At 42.1% G+C, this 24,298-nt stretch overlaps 1 protein-coding gene across 4 annotated transcripts in view; it reads left to right on the top strand.

Moving 5' to 3' along the window:
• Positions 1–24,298, top strand: part of LOC106561750 (homer protein homolog 2) — a 112,500-nt gene that overhangs the window by 71,695 nt on the left and 16,507 nt on the right. For all 4 annotated transcript variants that reach the window (XM_045708142.1, XM_045708141.1, XM_045708143.1 and 1 more), the window contains exons 4-7: positions 1,370–1,462; positions 8,928–9,067; positions 10,868–11,024; positions 22,231–22,341. In XM_045708142.1, coding sequence (XP_045564098.1) covers positions 1,370–1,462; positions 8,928–9,067; positions 10,868–11,024; positions 22,231–22,341 — 501 coding nt within the window. The remainder of the gene's footprint in view (positions 1–1,369; positions 1,463–8,927; positions 9,068–10,867; positions 11,025–22,230; positions 22,342–24,298) is intronic.

Here is a 24,298-nt window from a genome sequence, read left to right as displayed (position 1 = left end):
GCAACATAAAGACGTTCCGTTACTACCGGCAACATAAAGACGTTCCGTCACTACCGGCAACATAATGCCATTCCGTCACTACCGGCAACATAAAGACGTTCCGTTACTACCGGCAACATAAAGACGTTCCGTCACTACCGGCAACACAAAGCCATTCCGTCACTACCGGCAACATAAAGACGTTCCGTCACTACCGGCAACATAAAGACGTTCCGTCACTACCGGCAACATAAAGACGTTCCGTCACTACCGGCAACATAAAGACGTTCCGTCACTACGGGCAACACAAAGCCGTTCCGTCACTACCGGCAACATAAAGACGTTCCGTCACTACCGGCAACATAAAGACGTTCCGTTACTACCGGCAACATAAAGACGTTCCGTCACTACCGGCAACATAAAGCCGTTCCGTCACTACCGGCAACATAAAGACGTTCCGTCACTACCGGCAACATAAAGACATTCCGTCACTACCGGCAACATAAAGCCGTTCCATCACTACCGGCAACATAAAGCCATTCCGTCACTACCGGCAACATAAAGACGTTCCGTCACTACCGGCAACATAAAGACGTTCCGTCACTACCGGCAACATAAAGACGTTCCGTCACTACCGGCAACATAAAGACGTTCCGTCACTACCGGCAACATAAAGACGTTCCGTCACTACCGGCAACATAAAGACGTTCCGTCACTACCGGCAACATAATGCCATTCCGTCACTACCGGCAACATAATGCCATTCCGTCACTACCGGCAACATAAAGCCATTCCGTCACTACCGGCAACATAATGCCATTCCGTCACTACCGGCAACATAAAGACGTTCCGTCACTACCGGCAACATAATGCCATTCCGTCACTACCGGCAACATAAAGACGTTCCGTCACTACCGCTGTGTTTGTATTGTACCTGTCTGTGTGTTTCTTTGGTCCAGTATTTGTTATTGTTGTTGTTTGGGAACCACCTTGGATATGAGATGATTAATTATCTCATGGGATTTTATCCTTCACATATCTTACAATGAATAAATATTAGATAGTCTAGTTTGTCTCTCTGTCCCTGAGCTCATCATGTCAGAGTAACTCACCTCACCTACACCATGGTTACATCCCAAATGGCACCCGATTCCCTCTATAGTGCACTACTTTTGACTAAGGCCTATAGGGCCAATGGTGCACTACTTTTGACTAAGGCCTATAGGGCCAATGTTGCACTACTTTTGATCAGGTTCCATTTGGGACATGTGATTACATCATCATTAAGCGACACACACATCGCTTGTATCCAGTGATGTGTTTTTATATTTTCATTTGAACTTGTATTAATCAATCTTTTTCTTTGTTTATTTTTCTCATCTTGTTTCAGTTTGCTGAGAAGTTCCAGGAAGTGAAGGAAGCAGCGAAGCTCGCCAGGGACAAGTCACAGGAGAAGATGGAGACATCGAGTAACAATTCCCAGGTAACATACGGGCACACACACAGAGGCACGCACACAGACACATGGTCACACACATGCACACACACATGCACAAACACACACACACCGATAATAACATGTGAGGAAGCGGTGAATTGCACACACACACGGTCAGTAGCACACATACACACGCATGTGCACAGATACATACATACAGTTGAAGTCGGAAGTTTACATACACTTATGTTGGAGTCATTAACTTGTTTTTCAATCACTCCACAAATTTCTTGTTAACAAACTATAGTTTGGGCAAATCAGTTAGGACATCTACTTTGTGCATGAGTCATTTTTCAAACAATTTTTACAGACAGATTATTTCACTTATAATTCACTGTATAACAATTCCAGTGGGTCAGAAGTTTACATTCACTAAGTTGACTGTGCCTTTAAACAGCTTGGAAAATTCCAGAAAATGATGTCATGGCTTTAGAAGCTTCTGATAGGCTAATTGACATCATTTGAGTCAATTGGAGGTGTACCTGTGGATGTATTTCAAGGCCTACCTTCAAACTCAGTGACTCTTTGCTTGACATCATGGCTGATTTCTTTTGATTTTCCCAAGACCTATAGACCTCCACAAGTCTGGTTCATCCTTGGGAGCAATTTCCAAATGCCTGAAGGTACCACGTTCATCTGTACAAACAATAGTACGCAAGTATAAACACCATGGGACCACGCAGCCGTCATACCGCTCAGGAAGGAGACGCATTCTGCCTCCGAGAGATGAACGTACTTTGGTGCGAAAAGTGCAAATGAATCCCAGAACAACAGCAAAGGACCTTGTGAAGATGCTGGAGGAAACGGGTACAAAAGTATCTATATCCACAGTTTAACGAGTCCTATATCGACATAACCTGAAAGGCCGCTCAGCAAGGAAGAAGCCATTGCTCTAAAACCGCCATAAAAAAGACAGACTACGGTTTGCAACTGCACATGGGGACAAAGACCGTACTTTTTAGAGAAATGTCCTCTGGTCTAATGAAACAAAAATAGAACTGTTTGGCCATAATGACCATCGTTATGTTTGAAGGAACAAGGGGGAGACTTGCAAGCCGAAGAACACCATCCCAATCGTGAAGCACGAGGGTGGCAGCATCATGTTGTGGGGGTGCTTTGCTGCAGGAGGGACTGGTGCACTTCACAAAATAGATGGCATCATGAGGTAGGACAATTATCTTGATATATTGAAGCAACATCTCAAGACATCAGTCAGGAAGATAAAGCTTGGTCGCAAATGGGTCTTCCAAATGGACAATGACCCCAAGCATACTTCCAAAGTTGTGGTAAAATGGCTTAAGGAAAACAAAGTCAAGGTATTGGAGTGGCCATCACAAAGCCCTGACCTCAATCCCATAGAAAATTTGCGGGCAGAACTGAAAAAGCGTGCGTGAGCAAGGAGGCCTAGAAACCTGACTCAGTTACACCAGCTCTGTCAGGAGGAATGGGCCAACATTCACCCAAATTATTGTGGGAAGCTTGTGCAAGGCTTTCTAAAATGTTTGACCCTAGTTAAACAATTTAAAGGCAATGCTACCAAATACTAATTGAGTGTATGTAAACTTCTGACCCACTGGGAATGTGATGAAAGACATAAAAGCTGAAATAAATCATTCTCTCTACTATTATTCTGACATTTCACATTCTTAAAATAAAATGGTGATCCTAACTGACCTAAGACAGGGAATTTTTACTCGGATTAAATGTCAAGAATTGTGAAAACTGAGTTTAAATGTATTTGGCTAAGGTGTATGTAAACTTCTGACTTCAACTGTACATACACACACTCAGTAATGACTGACTAGATGTAGTAAAGTGATACTTGGGGTGTGGGGGTCAAAGGTGACAGGGAGTCACTTATCATCTGCCAGCCGCCAAACAGACACATAATCTACCCTGGGAGGGAGAGAGAGAGGCTGTAATGTGATGGGTCAGAGCTGTAAAAAGTCTGCTGGATGTGTTACATAATATCTCATCAACAGCCTGAGGACAGTATTTTGACTGCCAGTTCTATTCTAACATGTCATCTCATTAGTATTCTGACTGCCAGTTCTATTCTAACATGTCATCTCATTAGTATTCTGACTGCCAGTTCTATTCTAACATGTCATCTCATTAGTATTCTGACTGCCAGTTCTATTCTAACGTGTCATCTCATTAGTATTCTGACTGCCAGTTCTATTCTAACATGTCATCTCATTAGTATTCTGACTGCCAGTTCTATTCTAACGTGTCATCTCATTAGTATTCTGACTGCCAGTTCTATTCTAACATGTCATCCATCTCGTTAGTATTCTGACTGCCAGTTCTATTCTAACGTGTCATCTCATTAGTATTCTGACTGCCAGTTCTATTCTAACGTGTCATCTCATTAGTATTCTGACTGCCAGTTCTATTCTAACGTGTCATCCATCTCATTAGTATTCTGACTGCCAGTTCTATTCTAACGTGTCATCTCATTAGTATTCTGACTGCTAGTTCTATTCTAACATGTCATCCATCTCATTAGTATTCTGACTGTCAGTTCTATTCTAACGTGTCATCTCATTAGTATTCTGACTGCTAGTTCTATTCTAACGTGTCATCTCATTAGTATTCTGACTGTCAGTTCTATTCTAACGTGTCATCTCATTAGTATTCTGACTGCCAGTTCTATTCTAACGTGTCATCTCATTAGTATTCTGACTGCTAGTTCTATTCTAACGTGTCATCTCATTAGTATTCTGACTGCTAGTTCTATTCTAACGTGTCATCTCATTAGTATTCTGACTGTCAGTTCTATTCTAACATGTCATCCATCTCATTAGTATTCTGACTGCCAGTTCTATTCTAACGTGTCATCTCATTAGTATTCTGACTGCCAGTTCTATTCTAACGTGTCATCTCATTAGTATTCTGACTGTCAGTTCTATTCTAATATGTCATCTCATTAGTATTCTGACTGTCAGTTCTATTCTAACATGTCATCTCATTAGTATTCTGACTGCCAGTTCTATTCTAACGTGTCATCTCATTAGTATTCTGACTGTCAGTTCTATTCTAATATGTCATCTCATTAGTATTCTGACTGCCAGTTCTATTCTAACGTGTCATCTCATTAGTATTCTGACTGTCAGTTCTATTCTAACATGTCATCTCATTAGTATTCTGACTGCCAGTTCTATTCTAACATGTCATCCATCTCATTAGTATTCTGACTGCCAGTTCTATTCTAACATGTCCATCTCATTAGTATTCTGACTGCCAGTTCTATTCTAACGTGTCATCTCATTAGTATTCTGACTGCTAGTTCTATTCTAACGTGTCATCTCATTAGTATTCTGACTGCTAGTTCTATTCTAACGTGTCATCTCATTAGTATTCTGACTGCCAGTTCTATTCTAACGTGTCATCTCATTAGTATTCTGACTGTCAGTTCTATTCTAACATGTCATCTCATTAGTATTCTGACTGTCAGTTCTATTCTAACATGTCATCTCATTAGTATTCTGACTGTGTACACTCTCTGGATGTATTGGTTTGAGGCCCAAATGGAACCCTATCCACTATGTAGTACACTACTTTTGACCAGAGCCCATGACAACCGTAGCATGTGTTCTCTTTATTTAGTCAGACATCAGATCGTTTAATCACGTTCATATTCAGAGGAAACTGGACTCTTTTACTCTCCATTTATTAGATAAAGTTGAATAGGCTTTTTAATTTGCATAGATAATTATTTAATATGTGCAGTACTGGGCTGTAATGATAATATCTTCCTTCATTAATTAGCAGTAGTTGATTGTTTTTGGATTTATAATCTCTCTTCAACAGAGCTACGTAAACATAACTGGTACCTTTTAGAATCTGTGGGGAAGGAATGGGAATGCGTGGGCTAACGAGCAGCAGTAGTTCCTGTGTTTGGGTTTTTCATCACTGGTTATTTGGACAAATCACGATTTCGCACGTGTTAGCATCTTTCAAATTTCGGAAGGGGACTTTCGGCCCATAATTTGTTGAGAGAGGGTGGAGCTCCTCGTTCTAGCATCTCTTAATCCCCTCAGCTATGGACCCAGAAATGAGACGAGCAGCTGACCAATTACGTGAGACTTTAGTTCTGGGTTAACCGAGATGGTTGTATTCATTAATATATTGCTGGTTTACCTGATAAAACCCTTGCAACACATGGCACAGAGAGGAGAGGATGGGTGTGTCCTAAATAGCACCCTATTCCATATATTCTATTCCACTACTTCTGACCAGAGCCAAACTCAAGTGAACACTTATTGGAGATTCTGGAGCGCTGCCTGAGACAGTGTTTGCCACCACCATCAACACCCTATTAAGACACTTTATGTTGGTGTTTCCTTTATTTTGGTGGTAACCAATATGTGTCCCAAATGGCTCCCTATTAGCCCTGGTCAAAAGTAGTGCGCTCAATAGGGAATAGGGTGCCATTCGGGATGCAAAGGTGGTTTGAGAGGTGTTTTTCTAGCCTCTCACCCAGACAGCCTTAGCCTGCCAGGTCTGCTCAGTACTGTCTAACTGTTACTATATATGTGTCCCAAATGGAACCCTATTCCCCATAGACCCTGGTCTAACGTAGTGCACTATATAGGGAATAGGGTGCCATTTGGGATGTAGTCTACGGTGTTTCAGAGCTGTTCAGTACTAACTAGCTGTTACTATAACTACATGGTGTTTCAGAGCTGTGCAGTACTAACTAGCTGTTACTATAGCTACATGGTGTTTCAGAGCTGTTCAGTACTAACTAGCTGTTACTATAACTACATGGTGTTTCAGAGCTGTTCAGTACTAACTAGCTGTTACTATAACTACATGGTGTTTCAGAGCTGTTCAGTACTAACTAGCTGTTACTATAACTACATGGTGTTTCAGAGCTGTTCAGTACTAACTAGCTGTTACTATCTGACTGTTACTATAACTACATGGTATTTCAGAGCTGTTCAGTACTAACTAGCTGTTACTATAACTACATGGTGTTTCAGAGCTGTTCGGTACTAACTAGCTGTTACTATAACTACATGGTGTTTCAGAGCTGTTCAGTACTAACTAGCTGTTACTATAACTACATGGTGTTTCAGAGCTGTTCAGTACTAACTAGCTGTTACTATAGCTACATGGTGTTTCAGAGCTGTTCAGTAGTAACTAGCTGTTACTATAACTACATGGTGTTTCAGAGCTGCTCAGTACTAACTAGCTGTTACTATCTGACTGTTACTATAACTACATGGTGTTTCAGAGCTGTTCAGTACTAACTAGCTGTTACTATAACTACATGGTGTTTCAGAGCTGTTCAGTACTAACTAGCTGTTACTATAACTACATGGTGTTTCAGAGCTGCTCAGTACTAACTAGCCTTTACTATCTGACTGTTACTATAACTACATGGTGTTTCAGAGCTGTTCAGTACTAACTAGCTGTTACTATAACTACATGGTGTTTCAGAGCTGTTCAGTACTAACTAGCTGTTACTATAACTACATGGTGTTTCAGAGCTGTTCAGTACTAACTAGCTGTTACTATAACTACATGGTGTTTCAGAGCTGTTCAGTACTAACTAGCTGTTACTATAACTACATGGTCTTTCAGAGCTGTTCAGTACTAACTAGCTGTTACTATAACTACATGGTGTTTCAGAGCTGTTCGGTACTAACTAGCTGTTACTATAACTACATGGTGTTTCAGAGCTGTTCAGTACTAACTAGCTGTTACTATAACTACATGGTGTTTCAGAGCTGTTCAGTACTAACTAGCTGTTACTATAGCTACATGGTGTTTCAGAGCTGTTCAGTACTAACTAGCTGTTACTATAACTACATGGTGTTTCAGAGCTGCTCAGTACTAACTAGCTGTTACTATCTGACTGTTACTATAACTACATGGTGTTTCAGAGCTGTTCAGTACTAACTAGCTGTTACTATCTGACTGTTACTATAACTACATGGTGTTTCAGAGCTGTTCAGTACTAACTAGCTGTTACTATAACTACATGGTGTTTCAGAGCTGTTCAGTACTAACTAGCTGTTACTATCTGACTGTTACTATAACTACATGGTATTTCAGAGCTGTTCAGTACTAACTAGCTGTTACTATAAGTACATGGTGTTTCAGAGCTGTTCGGTACTAACTAGCTGTTACTATAACTACATGGTGTTTCAGAGCTGTTCAGTACTAACTAGCTGTTACTATAACTACATGGTGTTTCAGAGCTGTTCAGTACTAACTAGCTGTTACTATAACTACATGGTGTTTCAGAGCTGTTCAGTACTAACTAGCTGTTACTATAACTACATGGTGTTTCAGAGCTGTTCAGTAGTAACTAGCTGTTACTATAACTACATGGTGTTTCAGAGCTGATCAGTACTAACTAGCTGTTACTATCTGACTGTTACTATAACTACATGGTGTTTCAGAGCTGTTCAGTACTAACTAGCTGTTACTATAACTACATGGTGTTTCAGAGCTGTTCAGTACTAACTAGCTGTTACTATAACTACATGGTGTTTCAGAGCTGCTCAGTACTAACTAGCCTTTACTATCTGACTGTTACTATAACTACATGGTGTTTCAGAGCTGTTCAGTACTAACTAGCTGTTACTATAACTACATGGTGTTTCAGAGCTGTTCAGTACTAACTAGCTGTTACTATAACTACATGGTGTTTCAGAGCTGTTCAGTACTAGCTAGCTGTTACTATAACTACATGGTGTTTCAGAGCTGTTCAGTACTAACTAGCTGTTACTATAACTACATTGTCTTTCAGAGCTGTTCAGTACTAACTAGCTGTTACTATAACTACATGGTGTTTCAGAGCTGTTCGGTACTAACTAGCTGTTACTATAACTACATGGTGTTTCAGAGCTGTTCAGTACTAACTAGCTGTTACTATAACTACATGGTGTTTCAGAGCTGTTCAGTACTAACTAGCTGTTACTATCTGACTGTTACTATAACTACATGGTGTTTCAGAGTTGTTCAGTACTAACTAGCTGTTACTATAACTACATGGTGTTTCAGAGCTGTTCAGTACTAACTAGCTGTTACTATCTGACTGTGACTATAACTACATGGTGTTTCAGAGCTGTTCAGTACTAACTAGCTGTTACTATCTGACTGTTACTATAACTACATGGTGTTTCAGAGCTGTTCAGTACTAACTAGCTGTTACTATCTGACTGTTACTATAACTACATGGTGTTTCAGAGCTGTTCAGTACTAACTAGCTGTTACTATCTGACTGTTACTATAACTACATGGTGTTTAAGAGCTGTTCAGTACTAACTAGCTGTTACTATAACTACATGGTGTTTCAGAGCTGTTCAGTACTAACTAGCTGTTACTATCTGACTGTTACTATAACTACAGATGGCAGGAGTCAGACTCAGCTCTATGAAGCAGAATCATCCTCTGGTATCTGTCATGATAAATTCTCTTCCCCCTCATCCAGGAGTCGGGTCGTGAGACCCCCTCGTCCACCCAGGCCTCCAGCATCAACGGGACGGACGATGAGAAGATCTCCCACGGAGGACCGGAGACCGCAGCGCTGATGAGCGAGAATGACAAACTCAAGACCACTGTGGAACAGAGGTAAGGATGGAGGGGGAGAGGTAAGGAGGGAGGGAGAGAGGTAAGGAGGGAGAGGTAAGGAGGGAGGGGTAGGGAGGGAGGGGTAGGGGAAGAGTTAAGGGGGAGAGATAAGGAGGGAGGGAGGGAGAGAGGTAAGGAGGGAGAGGTAAGGAGGGAGGAAGGGGTGTGGGAGAGTTTAGGAGGGAGGTAGGGTGAGAGGTAAGGAGGGAGGTAGGGTGAGAGGTAAGGACGGAGGGAGGATAGAGGGAGGGATTGGAGGACGGAGGGTAGGGGGAGAGGTAAGGAAGGAGGGAGGGAGGGTTGGGGGAGATGAGAGGTAAGGAGGAGTGAGGGGGAAAGGTAAGAGGTAAGGAGGGAGGGGTAGGGGAGAGGGAGGGAGGGGTAAGGAGGTAAGGAGGGAGGGGTAGGGGAGAGTGAGGGAGGGGTAAGGAGGTAGGGGGAGTGGTAGATAAGGAGGGAGAGATAGAGGTAGGTAAGGAGAAGGGGTAGGGGAGAGGTAGATAAGGAGGGAGGGATAGAGGTAGGTAAGGAGAGGGGGTAGGGAGTTACCAACAGACTCAAGACCACCGTGGAACAGAGGTCAGTAAACATTTCGACACACATCATAGAACGTGGAGAACCCACAGAACATTGAGTTCAGGTGAACTTAAAAGACCTTCAATACCCTAGTAGGTGGTGGTAATGGCAGGCCAAGTTTGAGGCTTTCCAGGTAGTTTACAAATCTCTAACAACATCAGCTTGCTGCAGAGAGATGGAAGGACTACAGACTGCTGAGAGCAGCGAAGACAGATTCTGTTACGTAAACCAACTGCCAGGGAATGATCTGACACATGATGTTGTAGAAAGTGGTGGTACGGGTTTGTCTGCATTCGTTAGTATGGAGCTAGATTTAACCCAACCAACCAGCCATGCACACTGAAAGAAACAGCCATCCACACTGAAATAAACAGCTATTCACACTGAAAGAAACAGCCATGCACACTGAAAGAAACAGCCATGCACACTGAAAGAAACAGCCATCCACACTGAAATAAACAGCTATTCACACTGAAATAAACAGCTATTCACACTGAAAGAAACAGCCATGCACACTGAAAGAAACAGCCATTCACAAGCAAGAACCATGTGACTTTATATGCATATTGGTAGGTTTTGACTCTAAATTAAGTTGAAAACATTAATCTATCTCTCCTCCCACTCTCTCTCGCTTGCTCTCTCTCTCTCCCTCTCTCCCCCTCTCTCTCTCTTCTCCCCCTCTCTCTTCTCTCTTCTCCCCAACTCTCTCTCTTCTACCCCTCTCTCTCTCTCTTCTACCCTCTCTCTCTCTTCTACCCTCTCTCTCTCTTCTCCCCCTCTCTCTTCTCTCTTCTCCCCAACTCTCTCTCTTCTACCCCCTCTCTCTCTTCTACCCTCTCTCTCTCTTCTACCCCTCTCTCTCTCTCTTGTACCCTCTCTCTCTCTTCTACCCTCTCTCTCTCTTCTACCCCCTCTCTCTCTCTTCTCCCCCTCTCTCTTCTCTCTAACTCTCTCTCTTCTCCCCAACTCTCTCTCTTCTACCCCCTCTCTCTCTCTTCTACCCTCTCTCTCTCTTCTACCCCCTCTCTCTCTATTCTACCCTCTCTCTCTCTTCTACCCCCTCTCTCTCTCTTCTACCCTCTCTCTCTCTTCTACCCTCTCTCTCTCTTCTCTTCTCTCCCCTCTCTTCTCTCCCCTTTCTTCTCCCCCCTCTCTCTCTTCTCTCCCCCTCTCTTCTCTCTCCTTTCTTCTCCCTCCTCTCTCTCTATTGTTTCTCCCCCCCAGTAACACCAATGCTAAGAAGTTGGAGACAGAACTCCAGACTCTACGGGACAGTAATGCTCGGCTGGTAGACGAGCTAACAGAGTCCTCCGCTAACGTAGAGATCTGGAAGAAACAACTCAGCACCTGCAAGGAGGAGAGCGACACACTGAGGGAAAAGGTAATACGGAGGGTCCTACGTAGAGCTGTCTATATAGACACTATAGAGTATCCTACCATAGAGCTATCTATATAGACACTATAGAGTATCCTACCATAGAGCTATCTATATAGACACTATAGAGTATCCTACCATAGAGCTATCTATATAGACACTATAGAGTATCCTACCATAGAGCTATCTATATAGACACTATAGAGGATCCTACCATAGAGCTATCTATATAGACACTATAGAGTATCCTACCATAGAGCTATCTATATAGACACTATAGAGTATCCTACCATAGAGCTATCTATATAGACACTATAGAGGATCCTACCATAGAGCTGTCTATATAGACACTATAGAGTATCCTACCATAGAGCTATCTATATAGACACTATAGAGGATCCTACCATAGAGCTATCTATATAGACACTATAGAGGATCCTACCATAGAGCTATCTATATAGACACTATAGAGTATCCTACCATAGAGCTATCTATATAGACACTATAGAGGATCCTACCATAGAGCTATCTATATAGACACTATAGAGGATCCTACCATAGAGCTATCTATATAGACACTATAGAGGATCCTACCATAGAGCTATCTATATAGACACTATAGAGGATCCTACCATAGAGCTATCTATATAGACACTATAGAGTATCCTACCATAGAGCTGTCTATATAGACACTATAGAGGCTCCTACCATAGAGCTATCTATATAGACACTATAGAGGATCCTACCATAGAGCTATCTATATAGACACTATAGAGTATCCTACCATAGAGCTATCTATATAGACACTATAGAGTATCCTACCATAGAGCTATCTATATAGACACTATAGAGTATCCTACCATAGAGCTATCTATATAGACACTATAGAGGATCCTACCATAGAGCTATCTATATAGACACTATAGAGGATCCTACCATAGAGCTATCTATATAGACACTATAGAGTATCCTACCATAGAGCTATCTATATAGACACTATAGAGTATCCTACCATAGAGCTATCTATATAGACACTATAGAGTATCCTACCATAGAGCTATCTATATAGACACTATAGAGGATCCTACCATAGAGCTATCTATATAGACACTATAGAGGATCCTACCATAGAGCTATCTATATAGACACTATAGAGTATCCTACCATAGAGCTATCTATATAGACACTATAGAGTATCCTACCATAGAGCTATCTATATAGACACTATAGAGGATCCTACCATAGAGCTATCTATATAGACACTATAGAGGGCCCTACGTAGAGCTATCTATATAGACACTATAGAGGATCCTACCATAGAGCTATCTATATAGAGACACTATAGAGGATCCTACCATAGAGCTATCTATATAGACCCACTATAGAGTATCCTACCATAGAGCTATCTATATAGACACTATAGAGTATCCTACCATAGAGCTATCTATATAGACACTATAGAGGATCCTACCATAGAGCTATCTATATAGACACTATAGAGGGCCCTACGTAGAGCTATCTATATAGACACTATAGAGTATCCTACCATAGAGCTATCTATATAGACACTATAGAGTATCCTACCATAGAGCTATCTATATAGACACTATAGAGGATCCTACCATAGAGCTATCTATATAGACACTATAGAGGGCCCTACGTAGAGCTATCTATATAGACACTATAGAGGATCCTACCATAGAGCTATCTATATAGAGACACTATAGAGGATCCTACCATAGAGCTATCTATATAGACCCACTATAGAGTATCCTACCATAGAGCTATCTATATAGACACTATAGAGGATCCTACCATAGAGCTATCTATATAGACACTATAGAGGGCCCTACGTAGAGCTATCTATATAGACACTATAGAGGATCCTACCATAGAGCTATCTATATAGACACTATAGAGTATCCTACCATAGAGCTATGTATATAGACACTATAGAGTATCCTACCATAGAGCTATCTATATAGACACTATAGAGGATCCTACCATAGAGCTATCTATATAGACACTATAGAGGGCCCTACGTAGAGCTATCTATATAGACACTATAGAGGATCCTACCATAGAGCTATCTATATAGAGACACTATAGAGGATCCTACCATAGAGCTATCTATATAGACCCACTATAGAGTATCCTACCATAGAGCTATCTATATAGACACTATAGAGTATCCTACCATAGAGCTATCTATATAGACACTATAGAGGATCCTACCATAGAGCTATCTATATAGACACTATAGAGGGCCCTACGTAGAGCTATCTATATAGACACTATAGAGGATCCTACCATAGAGCTATCTATATAGACACTATAGAGTATCCTACCATAGAGCTATCTATATAGACACTATAGAGGATCCTACCATAGAGCTATCTATATAGACACTATAGAGGGCCCTACGTAGAGCTATCTATATAGACACTATAGAGTATCCTACCATAGAGCTATCTATATAGACACTATAGAGGATCCTACCATAGAGCTATCTATATAGACACTATAGAGGATCCTACCATAGAGCTATCTATATAGACACTATAGAGGATCCTACCATAGAGCTATCTATATAGACACTATAGAGGATCCTACCATAGAGCTATCTATATAGACACTATAGAGTATCCTACCATAGAGCTGTCTATATAGACACTATAGAGGATCCTACCATAGAGCTATCTATATAGACACTATAGAGGATCCTACCATAGAGCTATCTATATAGACACTATAGAGTATCCTACCATAGAGCTATCTATATAGACACTATAGAGTATCCTACCATAGAGCTATCTATATAGACACTATAGAGTATCCTACCATAGAGCTATCTATATAGACACTATAGAGGATCCTACCATAGAGCTATCTATATAGACACTATAGAGGATCCTACCATAGAGCTATCTATATAGACACTATAGAGTATCCTACCATAGAGCTATCTATATAGACACTATAGAGTATCCTACCATAGAGCTATCTATATAGACACTATAGAGTATCCTACCATAGAGCTATCTATATAGACACTATAGAGGATCCTACCATAGAGCTATCTATATAGACACTATAGAGTATCCTACCATAGAGCTATCTATATAGACACTATAGAGTATCCTACCATAGAGCTATCTATATAGACACTATAGAGGATCCTACCATAGAGCTATCTATATAGACACTATAGAGGGCCCTACGTAGAGCTATCTATATAGACACTATAGAGGATCCTACCATAGAGCTATCTATATAGAGACACTATAGAGGATCCTACCATAGAGCTATCTATATAGACCCACTATAGAGTATCCTACCATAGAGCTATCTATATAGACACTATAGAGTATCCTACCATAGAGCTATCTATATAGACACTATAGAGGATCCTACCATAGAGCTATCTATATAGACACTATAGAGGGCCCTACGTAGAGCTATCTATATAGACACTATAGAGTATCCTACCATAGAGCTATCTATATAGACACTATAGAGTATCCTACCATAGAGCTATCTATATAGACACTATAGAGGATCCTACCATAGAGCTATCTATATAGACACTATAGAGGGCCCTACGTAGAGCTATCTATATAGACACTATAGAGGATCCTACCATAGAGCTATCTATATAGAGACACTATAGAGGATCCTACCATAGAGCTATCTATATAGACCCACTATAGAGTATCCTACCATAGAGCTATCTATATAGACACTATAGAGTATCCTACCATAGAGCTATCTATATAGACACTATAGAGGATCCTACCATAGAGCTATCTATATAGACACTATAGAGGGCCCTACGTAGAGCTATCTACATAGACACTATAGAGGATCCTACCATAGAGCTATCTATATAGACACTATAGAGTATCCTACCATAGAGCTATGTATATAGACACTATAGAGTATCCTACCATAGAGCTATCTATATAGACACTATAGAGGATCCTACCATAGAGCTATCTATATAGACACTATAGAGGGCCCTACGTAGAGCTATCTATATAGACACTATAGAGGATCCTACCATAGAGCTATCTATATAGAGACACTATAGAGGATCCTACCATAGAGCTATCTATATAGACCCACTATAGAGTATCCTACCATAGAGCTATCTATATAGACACTATAGAGTATCCTACCATAGAGCTATCTATATAGACACTATAGAGGATCCTACCATAGAGCTATCTATATAGACACTATAGAGGGCCCTACGTAGAGCTATCTATATAGACACTATAGAGGATCCTACCATAGAGCTATCTATATAGACACTATAGAGTATCCTACCATAGAGCTATCTATATAGACACTATAGAGGATCCTACCATAGAGCTATCTATATAGACACTATAGAGGGCCCTACGTAGAGCTATCTATATAGACACTATAGATGATCCTACGTAGAGCTATCTATATAGACACTATAGAGGACCCTACCATAGAGCTATCTATATAGACACTATAGAGGATCCTACGTAGAGCTATCTATATAGACACTATAGAGGATCCTACGTAGAGCTATCTATACAGACACTATAGAGGATCCTACCATAGAGCTATCTATATAGACACTATAGAGGATCCTACGTAGAGCTATCTATATAGACACTATAGAGGATCCTACGTAGAGCTATCTATATAGACACTATAGAGTATCCTACCATAGAGCTATCTATATAGACACTATAGAGTATCCTACCATAGAGCTATCTATATAGACACTATAGAGGATCCTACCATAGAGCTATCTATATAGACTATAGAGGATCCTACCATAGAGCTATCTATATAGACACTATAGAGGATTCTACCATAGAGCTATCTATATAGACACTATAGAGGATCCTACCATAGAGCTATCTATATAGACACTATAGAGGATCCTACCATAGAGCTATCTATATAGACACTATAGAGGACCCTACCATAGAGCTATCTATATAGACACTATAGAGGATCCTACCATAGAGCTATCTATATAGACACTATAGAGGCTCCTACCATAGAGCTATCTATATAGACACTATAGAGGATCCTACCATAGAGCTATCTATATAGACACTATAGAGGATCCTACATAGAGCTATCTATATAGAGACACTATAGAGGATTCTACCATAGAGCTATCTATATAGACACTATAGAGTATCCTACCATAGAGCTATCTATATAGACACTATAGAGGGCCCTACGTAGAGCTATCTATATAGACACTATAGATGATCCTATGTAGAGCTATCTATATAGACACTATAGAGGACCCTACCATAGAGCTATCTATATAGACACTATAGAGGATCCTACGTAGAGCTATCTATATAGACACTATAGAGTATACTACCATAGAGCTATCTATATAGACCCACTACGGAGGATTCTACCATAGAGCTATCTACATAGACACTATAGAGGATCCTACCATAGAGCTATCTATATAGACACTATAGAGTATCCTACCATAGAGCTATCTATATAGACACTATAGAGTATCCTACCATAGAGCTATCTATATAGACCCACTATAGAGGATTCTACCATAGAGCTATCTACATAGACACTATAGAGGATCCTACCATAGAGCTATCTACATAGACACTATAGAGGATCCTACCATAGAGCTATCTATATAGACACTATAGAGGATCCTACCATAGAGCTATCTATATAGACACTATAGAGGATCCTACCATAGAGCTATCTATAATGACACTACAGAGCAACCTACCATAGAGCTATCTACATAGACACTATAGAGTATCCTACCATAGAGCTATCTATATAGACACTATAGAGTATCCTACCATAGAGCTATCTATATAGACACTATAGAGTATCCTACCATAGAGCTATCTATATAGACACTATAGAGGATCCTACCATAGAGCTATCTATATAGACACTATAGAGGATCCTACCATAGAGCTATCTATATAGACACTATAGAGTATCCTACCATAGAGCTATCTATATAGACACTATAGAGTATCCTACCATAGAGCTATCTATATAGACACTATAGAGTATCCTACCATAGAGCTATCTATATAGACACTATAGAGTATCCTACCATAGAGCTATCTATATAGACACTATAGAGGATCCTACCATAGAGCTATCTATATAGACACTATAGAGTATCCTACCATAGAGCTATCTATATAGACACTATAGAGTATCCTACCATAGAGCTATCTATATAGACACTATAGAGGATCCTACCATAGAGCTATCTATATAGACACTATAGAGGGCCCTACGTAGAGCTATCTATATAGACACTATAGAGGATCCTACCATAGAGCTATCTATATAGAGACACTATAGAGGATCCTACCATAGAGCTATCTATATAGACCCACTATAGAGTATCCTACCATAGAGCTATCTATATAGACACTATAGAGTATCCTACCATAGAGCTATCTATATAGACACTATAGAGGATCCTACCATAGAGCTATCTATATAGACACTATAGAGGGCCCTACGTAGAGCTATCTATATAGACACTATAGAGGATCCTACCATAGAGCTATCTATATAGACACTATAGAGTATCCTACCATAGAGCTATCTATATAGACACTATAGAGGATCCTACCATAGAGCTATCTATATAGACACTATAGAGGGCCCTACGTAGAGCTATTTATATAGACACTATAGATGATCCTACGTAGAGCTATCTATATAGACACTATAGAGGACCCTACCATAGAGCTATCTATATAGACACTATAGAGGATCCACGAATATAGACACTATAGAGGATCCTACGTAGAGCTATCTATACAGACACTATAGAGGATCCTACCATAGAGCTATCTATAAAGACACTATAGAGGATCCTACGTAGAGCTATCTATATAGACACTATAGAGGATCCTACGTAGAGCTATCTATATAGACACTATAGAGTATCCTACCATAGAGCTATCTATATAGACACTATAGAGTATCCTACCATAGAGCTATCTATATATACACTATAGAGGATCCTACCATAGAGCTATCTATATAGACACTATAGAGGATCCTACCATAGAGCTATCTATATAGACACTATAGAGGATTCTACCATAGAGCTATCTATATAGACACTATAGAGGATGCTACCATAGAGCTATCTATATAGACACTATAGAGGACCCTACCATAGAGCTATCTATATAGACACTATAGAGGATCCTACCATAGAGCTATCTATATAGACACTATAGAGGATCCTACCATAGAGCTATCTATATAGACACTATAGAGGATCCTACCATAGAGCTATCTATATAGACACTATAGAGGAACCTACCATAGAGCTATCTATATAGAGACACTATAGAGGATCCTACCATAGAGCTATCTATATAGACCCACTATAGAGGATCCTACCATAGAGCTATCTATATAGACACTATAGAGGGTCCTACATAGAGCTATCTACATATACACAATAGAGGCTCCTACCATAGAGCTATCTATATAGACACTATAGAGGATCCTACCATAGAGCTATCTATATAGACACTATAGAGGTTCCTACCATAGAGCTATCTATATAGACACTATAGAGGATCCTGCCATAGAGCTATCTATATAGACACTATAGAGGAACCTACCATAGAGCTATCTACATAGACACTATAGAGGATCCTACCATAGAGCTATCTACATAGAGACACTATAGAGTATCCTACCATAGAGCTATCTATATAGACACTATAGAGGATCCTACCATAGAGCTATCTATATAGACACTATAGAGGGCCCTACGTAGGGCCCTGCACAGTCTGGGTTTCCAGGACTGGGATTTTGACTTTGTGTTTGTCAGAATCATAGACCTGGGATGAATTTTTATTTTGTAGGGTAGGGTCCTCTATAGTGTCTATGTAGATAGCTCTATGGTAGGATCCTCTATAGTGTCTATGTAGACAGCTCTATGCAGGGTCCTCTATAGTGTCTCTATGTAGATAGCTCTATGCAGGATCCTCTATAGTGTCTCTATGTAGATAGCTCTATGTAGGGTCCTATATAGTGTCTATGTAGATAGCTCTATGTAGGGTCCTCTGTAGTGTCTCTATGTAGGGTCCTCTATAGTGTCTATGTAGATAGCTCTATGTAGGGTCCTCTATAGTGTCTCTATGTAGATAGCTCTATGTAGGGTACTCTATAGTGTCTCTATGTAGATAGCTCTACGCAGGGTCCTCTGTAGGGTCCTCTGTAGTGTCTCTATGTAGGGTCCTCTATAGTGTCGCTATGTAGGGTCCTCTATAGTGACTCTGAGTAGATAGCTCTATGTAGGGTCCTCTATAGTGTCTCTGAGTAGATAGCTCTATGTAGGGTCCTCTATAGTGTCTCTATGTAGATAGCTCTATGTAGGGTCCTCTATAGTGTCTATGTAGATAGCTCTATGTAGGGTCCTCTATAGTGTCTCTATGTAGATAGCTCTATGTAGGATCCTCTATAGTGTCTCTGTGTAGATAGCTCTATGTAGGTCTTCTATAGTGTCTCTATGTAGATAGCCCTATGTAGTGTCCTCTATAGTGTCAATGTAGATAGCTCTATGTAGGGTACTCTACAGTGTCTCTATGTAGATAGCTCTACGTAGGGTCCTCTATAGTGTCTCTATGTAGGGTCCTCTATAGTGTCTCTATGTAGGGTCCTCTATAGTGTCTCTGTGTAGATAGCTCTATGTAGGGTCATCTATAGTGTCTCTATGTAGATAGCTCTATGTAGGGTCCTCTATAGTGTCTCTGTGTAGATAGCTCTATGTAGGGTCCTCTATAGTGTCTCTATGTAGATAGCTCTATGTAGGGTCCTCTATAGTGTCTCTATGTAGATAGCTCTATGTAGGGTCCTCTATAGTGTCTATGTAGATAGCTCTATGTAGGGTCCTCTATAGTGTCTCTGTGTAGATAGCTCTATGTAGGGTCATCTATAGTGTCTCTATGTAGATAGCTCTACGTAGGGTCCTCTATAGTGTATATGTAGGGTCCTCTATAGTGTCTCTATGTAGGGTCCTCTATAATGTCTCTATGTAGACAGCTCTATGTAGGGTCCTCTATAGTGTCTCTATGTAGATAGCTCTATGTAGGGTCCTATATAGTGTCTATGTAGATAGCTCTATGTAGGGTCCTCTATAGTGTCTCTATGTAGGGTCCTCTATAGTGTCTATGTAGATAGCTCTATGTAGGGTCCTCTGTAGTGTCTCTATGTAGGGTCCTCTATAGTGTCTATGTAGATAGCTCTATGTAGGGTCCTCTATAGTGTCTCTATGTAGACAGCTCTATGTAGGGTCCTCTATAGTGTCTCTATGTAGATAGCTCTATGTAGGGTCCTCTATACTGTCTATGTAGATAGCTCTATGTAGGGTCCTCTATAGTGTCTCTACGTAGGGTCCTCTATAGTGTCTTTTTAGATAGTTCTATGTAGGGTCCTCTATAGTGTCTGGTGTCAGGTGAGTATGCAGGCCATGGAAGAACTGGGACATTTTCAGCTTCCAGGAATTGTGTACAGATCCTTGCAACATGGGGCCGTGCATTATCATGCTGAAACATGAGGTGATGGTGGTGGATGAATGGCATGACAATGGGCATCAGTATCTGGTCACAGTATCTCTGTGCATTCAAACTGCCATTGATAAAATGCAATTGTGTTCGTTGTCCGTAGTTTATGCCTGCCCATACCATAACCCCACCTCCACCATGCAGCACTCTGTTCATAACGTTGACATCAGCAAAATGCTCATCCACACAACGCCATACACTCTGTCTGCCATCTACCCGGTACAGTTGAAATGTGATTAATCTGTGAAGAGCACACTTCTCCAGTGGCCAACCAACGGTGAGCATTTGCCCACGGAAGTCTGTTACGACGCCGAACTGCAGTCCGCTCAAAACCCCGGTGAGGACGACGAGCACGCAGATGAGCTTCCCTTAGACGGTTTCTGACAGTTTCTGCAGAAATTCTTTGGTTGTGCAAACCCACAGTTTCATTAGCTGGCAAGGTGGCTGGTCTCAGACGATCCCTCAGTTGAAGAAGCTGGATGTGGAGGTCCTGGGTTGGCGTGGTTACACATGGTCTGCGGTTGTGAGGCAGGTTGGACGCGGCTTATGGTAGAGAAATGAACATTACATTCTCGTACAACAGCTCTGTTGGACATTCCTGCAGTCAGCATGCCAATTGCACGCTCTCTCAAAACTTGAGACATCTTTGGTGTTGTGTTGTGACAAAACTGCCTATTTTAGACTGACTTTTTATTGTCCTCAGCACAAGGTGCACCTGTGTAATGATCATGCTGTTTAATCAGCTTCTTGATATGACACACACCTGTCAGATGGAAGGATTATTTTGGCAAAGGAGAAATGCTCACTAACAGGGATGTAAACACAATTGTGCACAAAATGTACGATCTCTCTCCTCTTGCTCCTCTTGCTCCTCTTTCTCCCCCTGCTCCTCTCTCTCCCTCTTGCTCCTCTCCTCCTCCTCCTCTCTCTCCTCCTGCTCCTCTCTCTCCCCTGCTCCTCTCTCCCCTGCTCCTCTCTCTCCTCCTCCTCCTCTCCTCCTCCTCTCCTCCTCTCTCTCCTCCTGCTCCTCTCTCCTCCTCCTCCTCTCTCCCCCTGCTCCTCTCTCCCCCTGCTCTCCCTCCTCCTCCTCTATATCTCCTCTCTCTCCTGCTCCTCTCTCCTCTTGCTCCTCTCTCCTCCTCCTCCTCTATAATCTCCTCCTGCTCTATATCTCCTCCTGTTCTATATCTCCTCCTCCTCTCTCCTCCTCCTCTATATCTCCTCCTGCTCCTCTCTCCTCCTCCCCTATATCTCCTCCTGCTCCTCTCTCCTCCTCCTCCTCTCTCCTCCTGCTCTATATCTCCTCCTCCTCTCTCCTCCTCCTCTATATCTCCTCCTCCTCTCTCCTGCTCCTCTCTCCTCCTCCTCTCTCTCCTCCTGCTCTAAATCTCCTCCTCCTCTCTCCTCCTCCTCTCTCCTCCTCCTCTCTCTCCTCCTGCTCTATATCTCCTCCTCCTCTCTCCTCCTGCTCTAAATCTCCTCCTCCTCTCTCCTCCTCTATATTTCCTCCTGCTCCTCTCTCCTCCTCCTCTATATCTCCTCCTGCTCCTCTCTCCTCCTCCTCTATATCTCCTCCTGCTCTATATCTCCTCCTCCTCTCTCTCCTATAGATAGCAGAGTTGGAGTCTCAGTGTGAAAAGGCCAACGTGGAGAAGGAGAGGAACTCTAAGCTGACTGTACGAGTTCAGGAGCTGGAGACGGAGCTGCAGGACAAGGAACAGGTGGACACACACACACACACCCACACACGATCACTTATGCGCTCTCACACACACAAAACTCCCACAGACACACACACGGTCTCATATGACAAGCCTGTAGTTTTGCTGACAGACAATATGCAAATATAACCCCATTATCCCTAAGGGACATGTTATCTCTATTACCACTCTGCCTCTCCCCCTCTACCTGTCTCTCTCCCCCTCTACCTGTCTCTCTCCCCCTCTACCTGTCTCTCTCCCCCTCTACCTGTCTCTCTCCCCCTCTACCTGTCTCGTTCCCCCTCTACCTGTCTCTCTCCCCCTCTACCTGTCTCTCTCCCCCCTCTACCTGTCTCGTTCCCCCTCTACCTGTCTCTCTCCCCCTCTACCTGTCTCTCTCCCCCCTCTACCTGTCTCTCTCCCACTCTACCTCTCACTCTCCCACTCTACCTCTCACTCTCCCACTCTACCTGTCTCTCTACCTCTCTCTCTCCCCCTCTACCTCTCCCCCTCTACCTGTCTCGTTCCCCCTCTACCTGTCTCGTTCCCCCTCTACCTGTCTCTCTCCCCTCTACCTGTCTCGTTCCCCCTCTACCTGTCTCGTTTCCCCCTCTACCTGTCTCGTTCCCCCCTCTACCTGTCTCTCTCCCCCTCTACCTGTCTCTCTCCCCCTCTACCTGTCTCTCTCCCCCTCTACCTGTCTCTCTCCCCCTCTACCTGTCTCATTCCCCCTCTACCTGTCTCGTTCCCCCTCTACCACTCTCTCTCCCACTCTACCTCTCTCTCTCCCACTCTACCTCTCACTCTCCCACTCTACCTGTCTCTCTACCTCTCTCTCTCCCCCTCTACCTCTCCCCCTCTACCTGTCTCTTTCCCACTCTACCTGTCTCTCTCCCCCTCTACCTGTCTCTCCCCGTCTCTTTCCCACTCTACCTTTCTCCCCCTCTACCTGTCTCTCTCCCACTCTACCTGTCTCTCTCCCCCTCTACCTGTCCCTCCCCATCTCTTTCCCACTCTACCTCTCTCCCCCTCTACCTGTCTCTTTCCCTCTACCTCTCTCCCCCTCCTCTCTACCTGTCTCTGTCTCTAAGGAGGGGATTATAGTCCAATAGAAGGTGGGTATTGTTGTGGGACCTTTGATGTCAGAACAATTATCTGTGGAAGTATTAGTCTCTCTCTTCCTCCTCTCTCTCTTCCTCCTCTCTCTCTCTCTCTCTCCTCTCTCTCTCTCTCTTCCTCATCTCTCTTCCTCCGCTCTCTCTCTGTCTCTCTCTCTCTTCCTCCTCTCTCTCTCTTCCTCCGCTCTCTCTCTTCCTCCGCTCTCTCTCTGTCTCGCTCTCTCTCTTCCTCCTCTCCCTCTCTCTCTCTCTTCCTCCTCTCCCTCTCTCTCTCTTCCTCCTCCTCTCTCTCTCTGTCTCTCAGCTCTCAGCTCTCAATTCAATTTCAGTTCAAAGGAATTTATTGGCATGAGAAACATTTACATTTGCACAGCATGTGAAATAAACCCTCTCTCTCTCCTCTCTGTGTGTAATGTCACATCAATACCTATTATCTATCAGTTTATTGCTGACTTCAGTGTTTTTATAGGTATTCTATCTTCTCGTTCAAGAACACGCAGAGAAAAGGGGAGAAATGTGTATTATTCATAGTATTTACTGCGTATAGAAAATGTCTCTGGTAATGGCAGCTCTGATTCTATACCCGGTCCTGTTATTTCAGACCACATTAATAATGTTACTGTAATGCCACTGTTCTCTGCTCCTGTGGTCATTCTAAATGATACCAGGAACCCCAGGCACTGGGTCTGCCAGTAACATCGTCCCCATGTCACTTCTGCCCAGCTGACAAGCAACTGCGGCCCCAAAATGGCTTGTTTCTATGCACCCTGACATTTATTCCAGTTCGTCCCAATGAGGCTTTGAGCCGGCATGGCCGTGGTGATCAGGACTTCCGTTCATTAATGGATCAATACTGATTC

The sequence above is a fragment of the Salmo salar genome, chromosome ssa26, assembly GCF_905237065.1.
Source record: "Salmo salar chromosome ssa26, Ssal_v3.1, whole genome shotgun sequence".
NCBI classification, from domain to species: Eukaryota; Metazoa; Chordata; class Actinopteri; order Salmoniformes; family Salmonidae; genus Salmo; species Salmo salar.
This window is presented reverse-complemented; position numbering and strand designations above follow the sequence as displayed.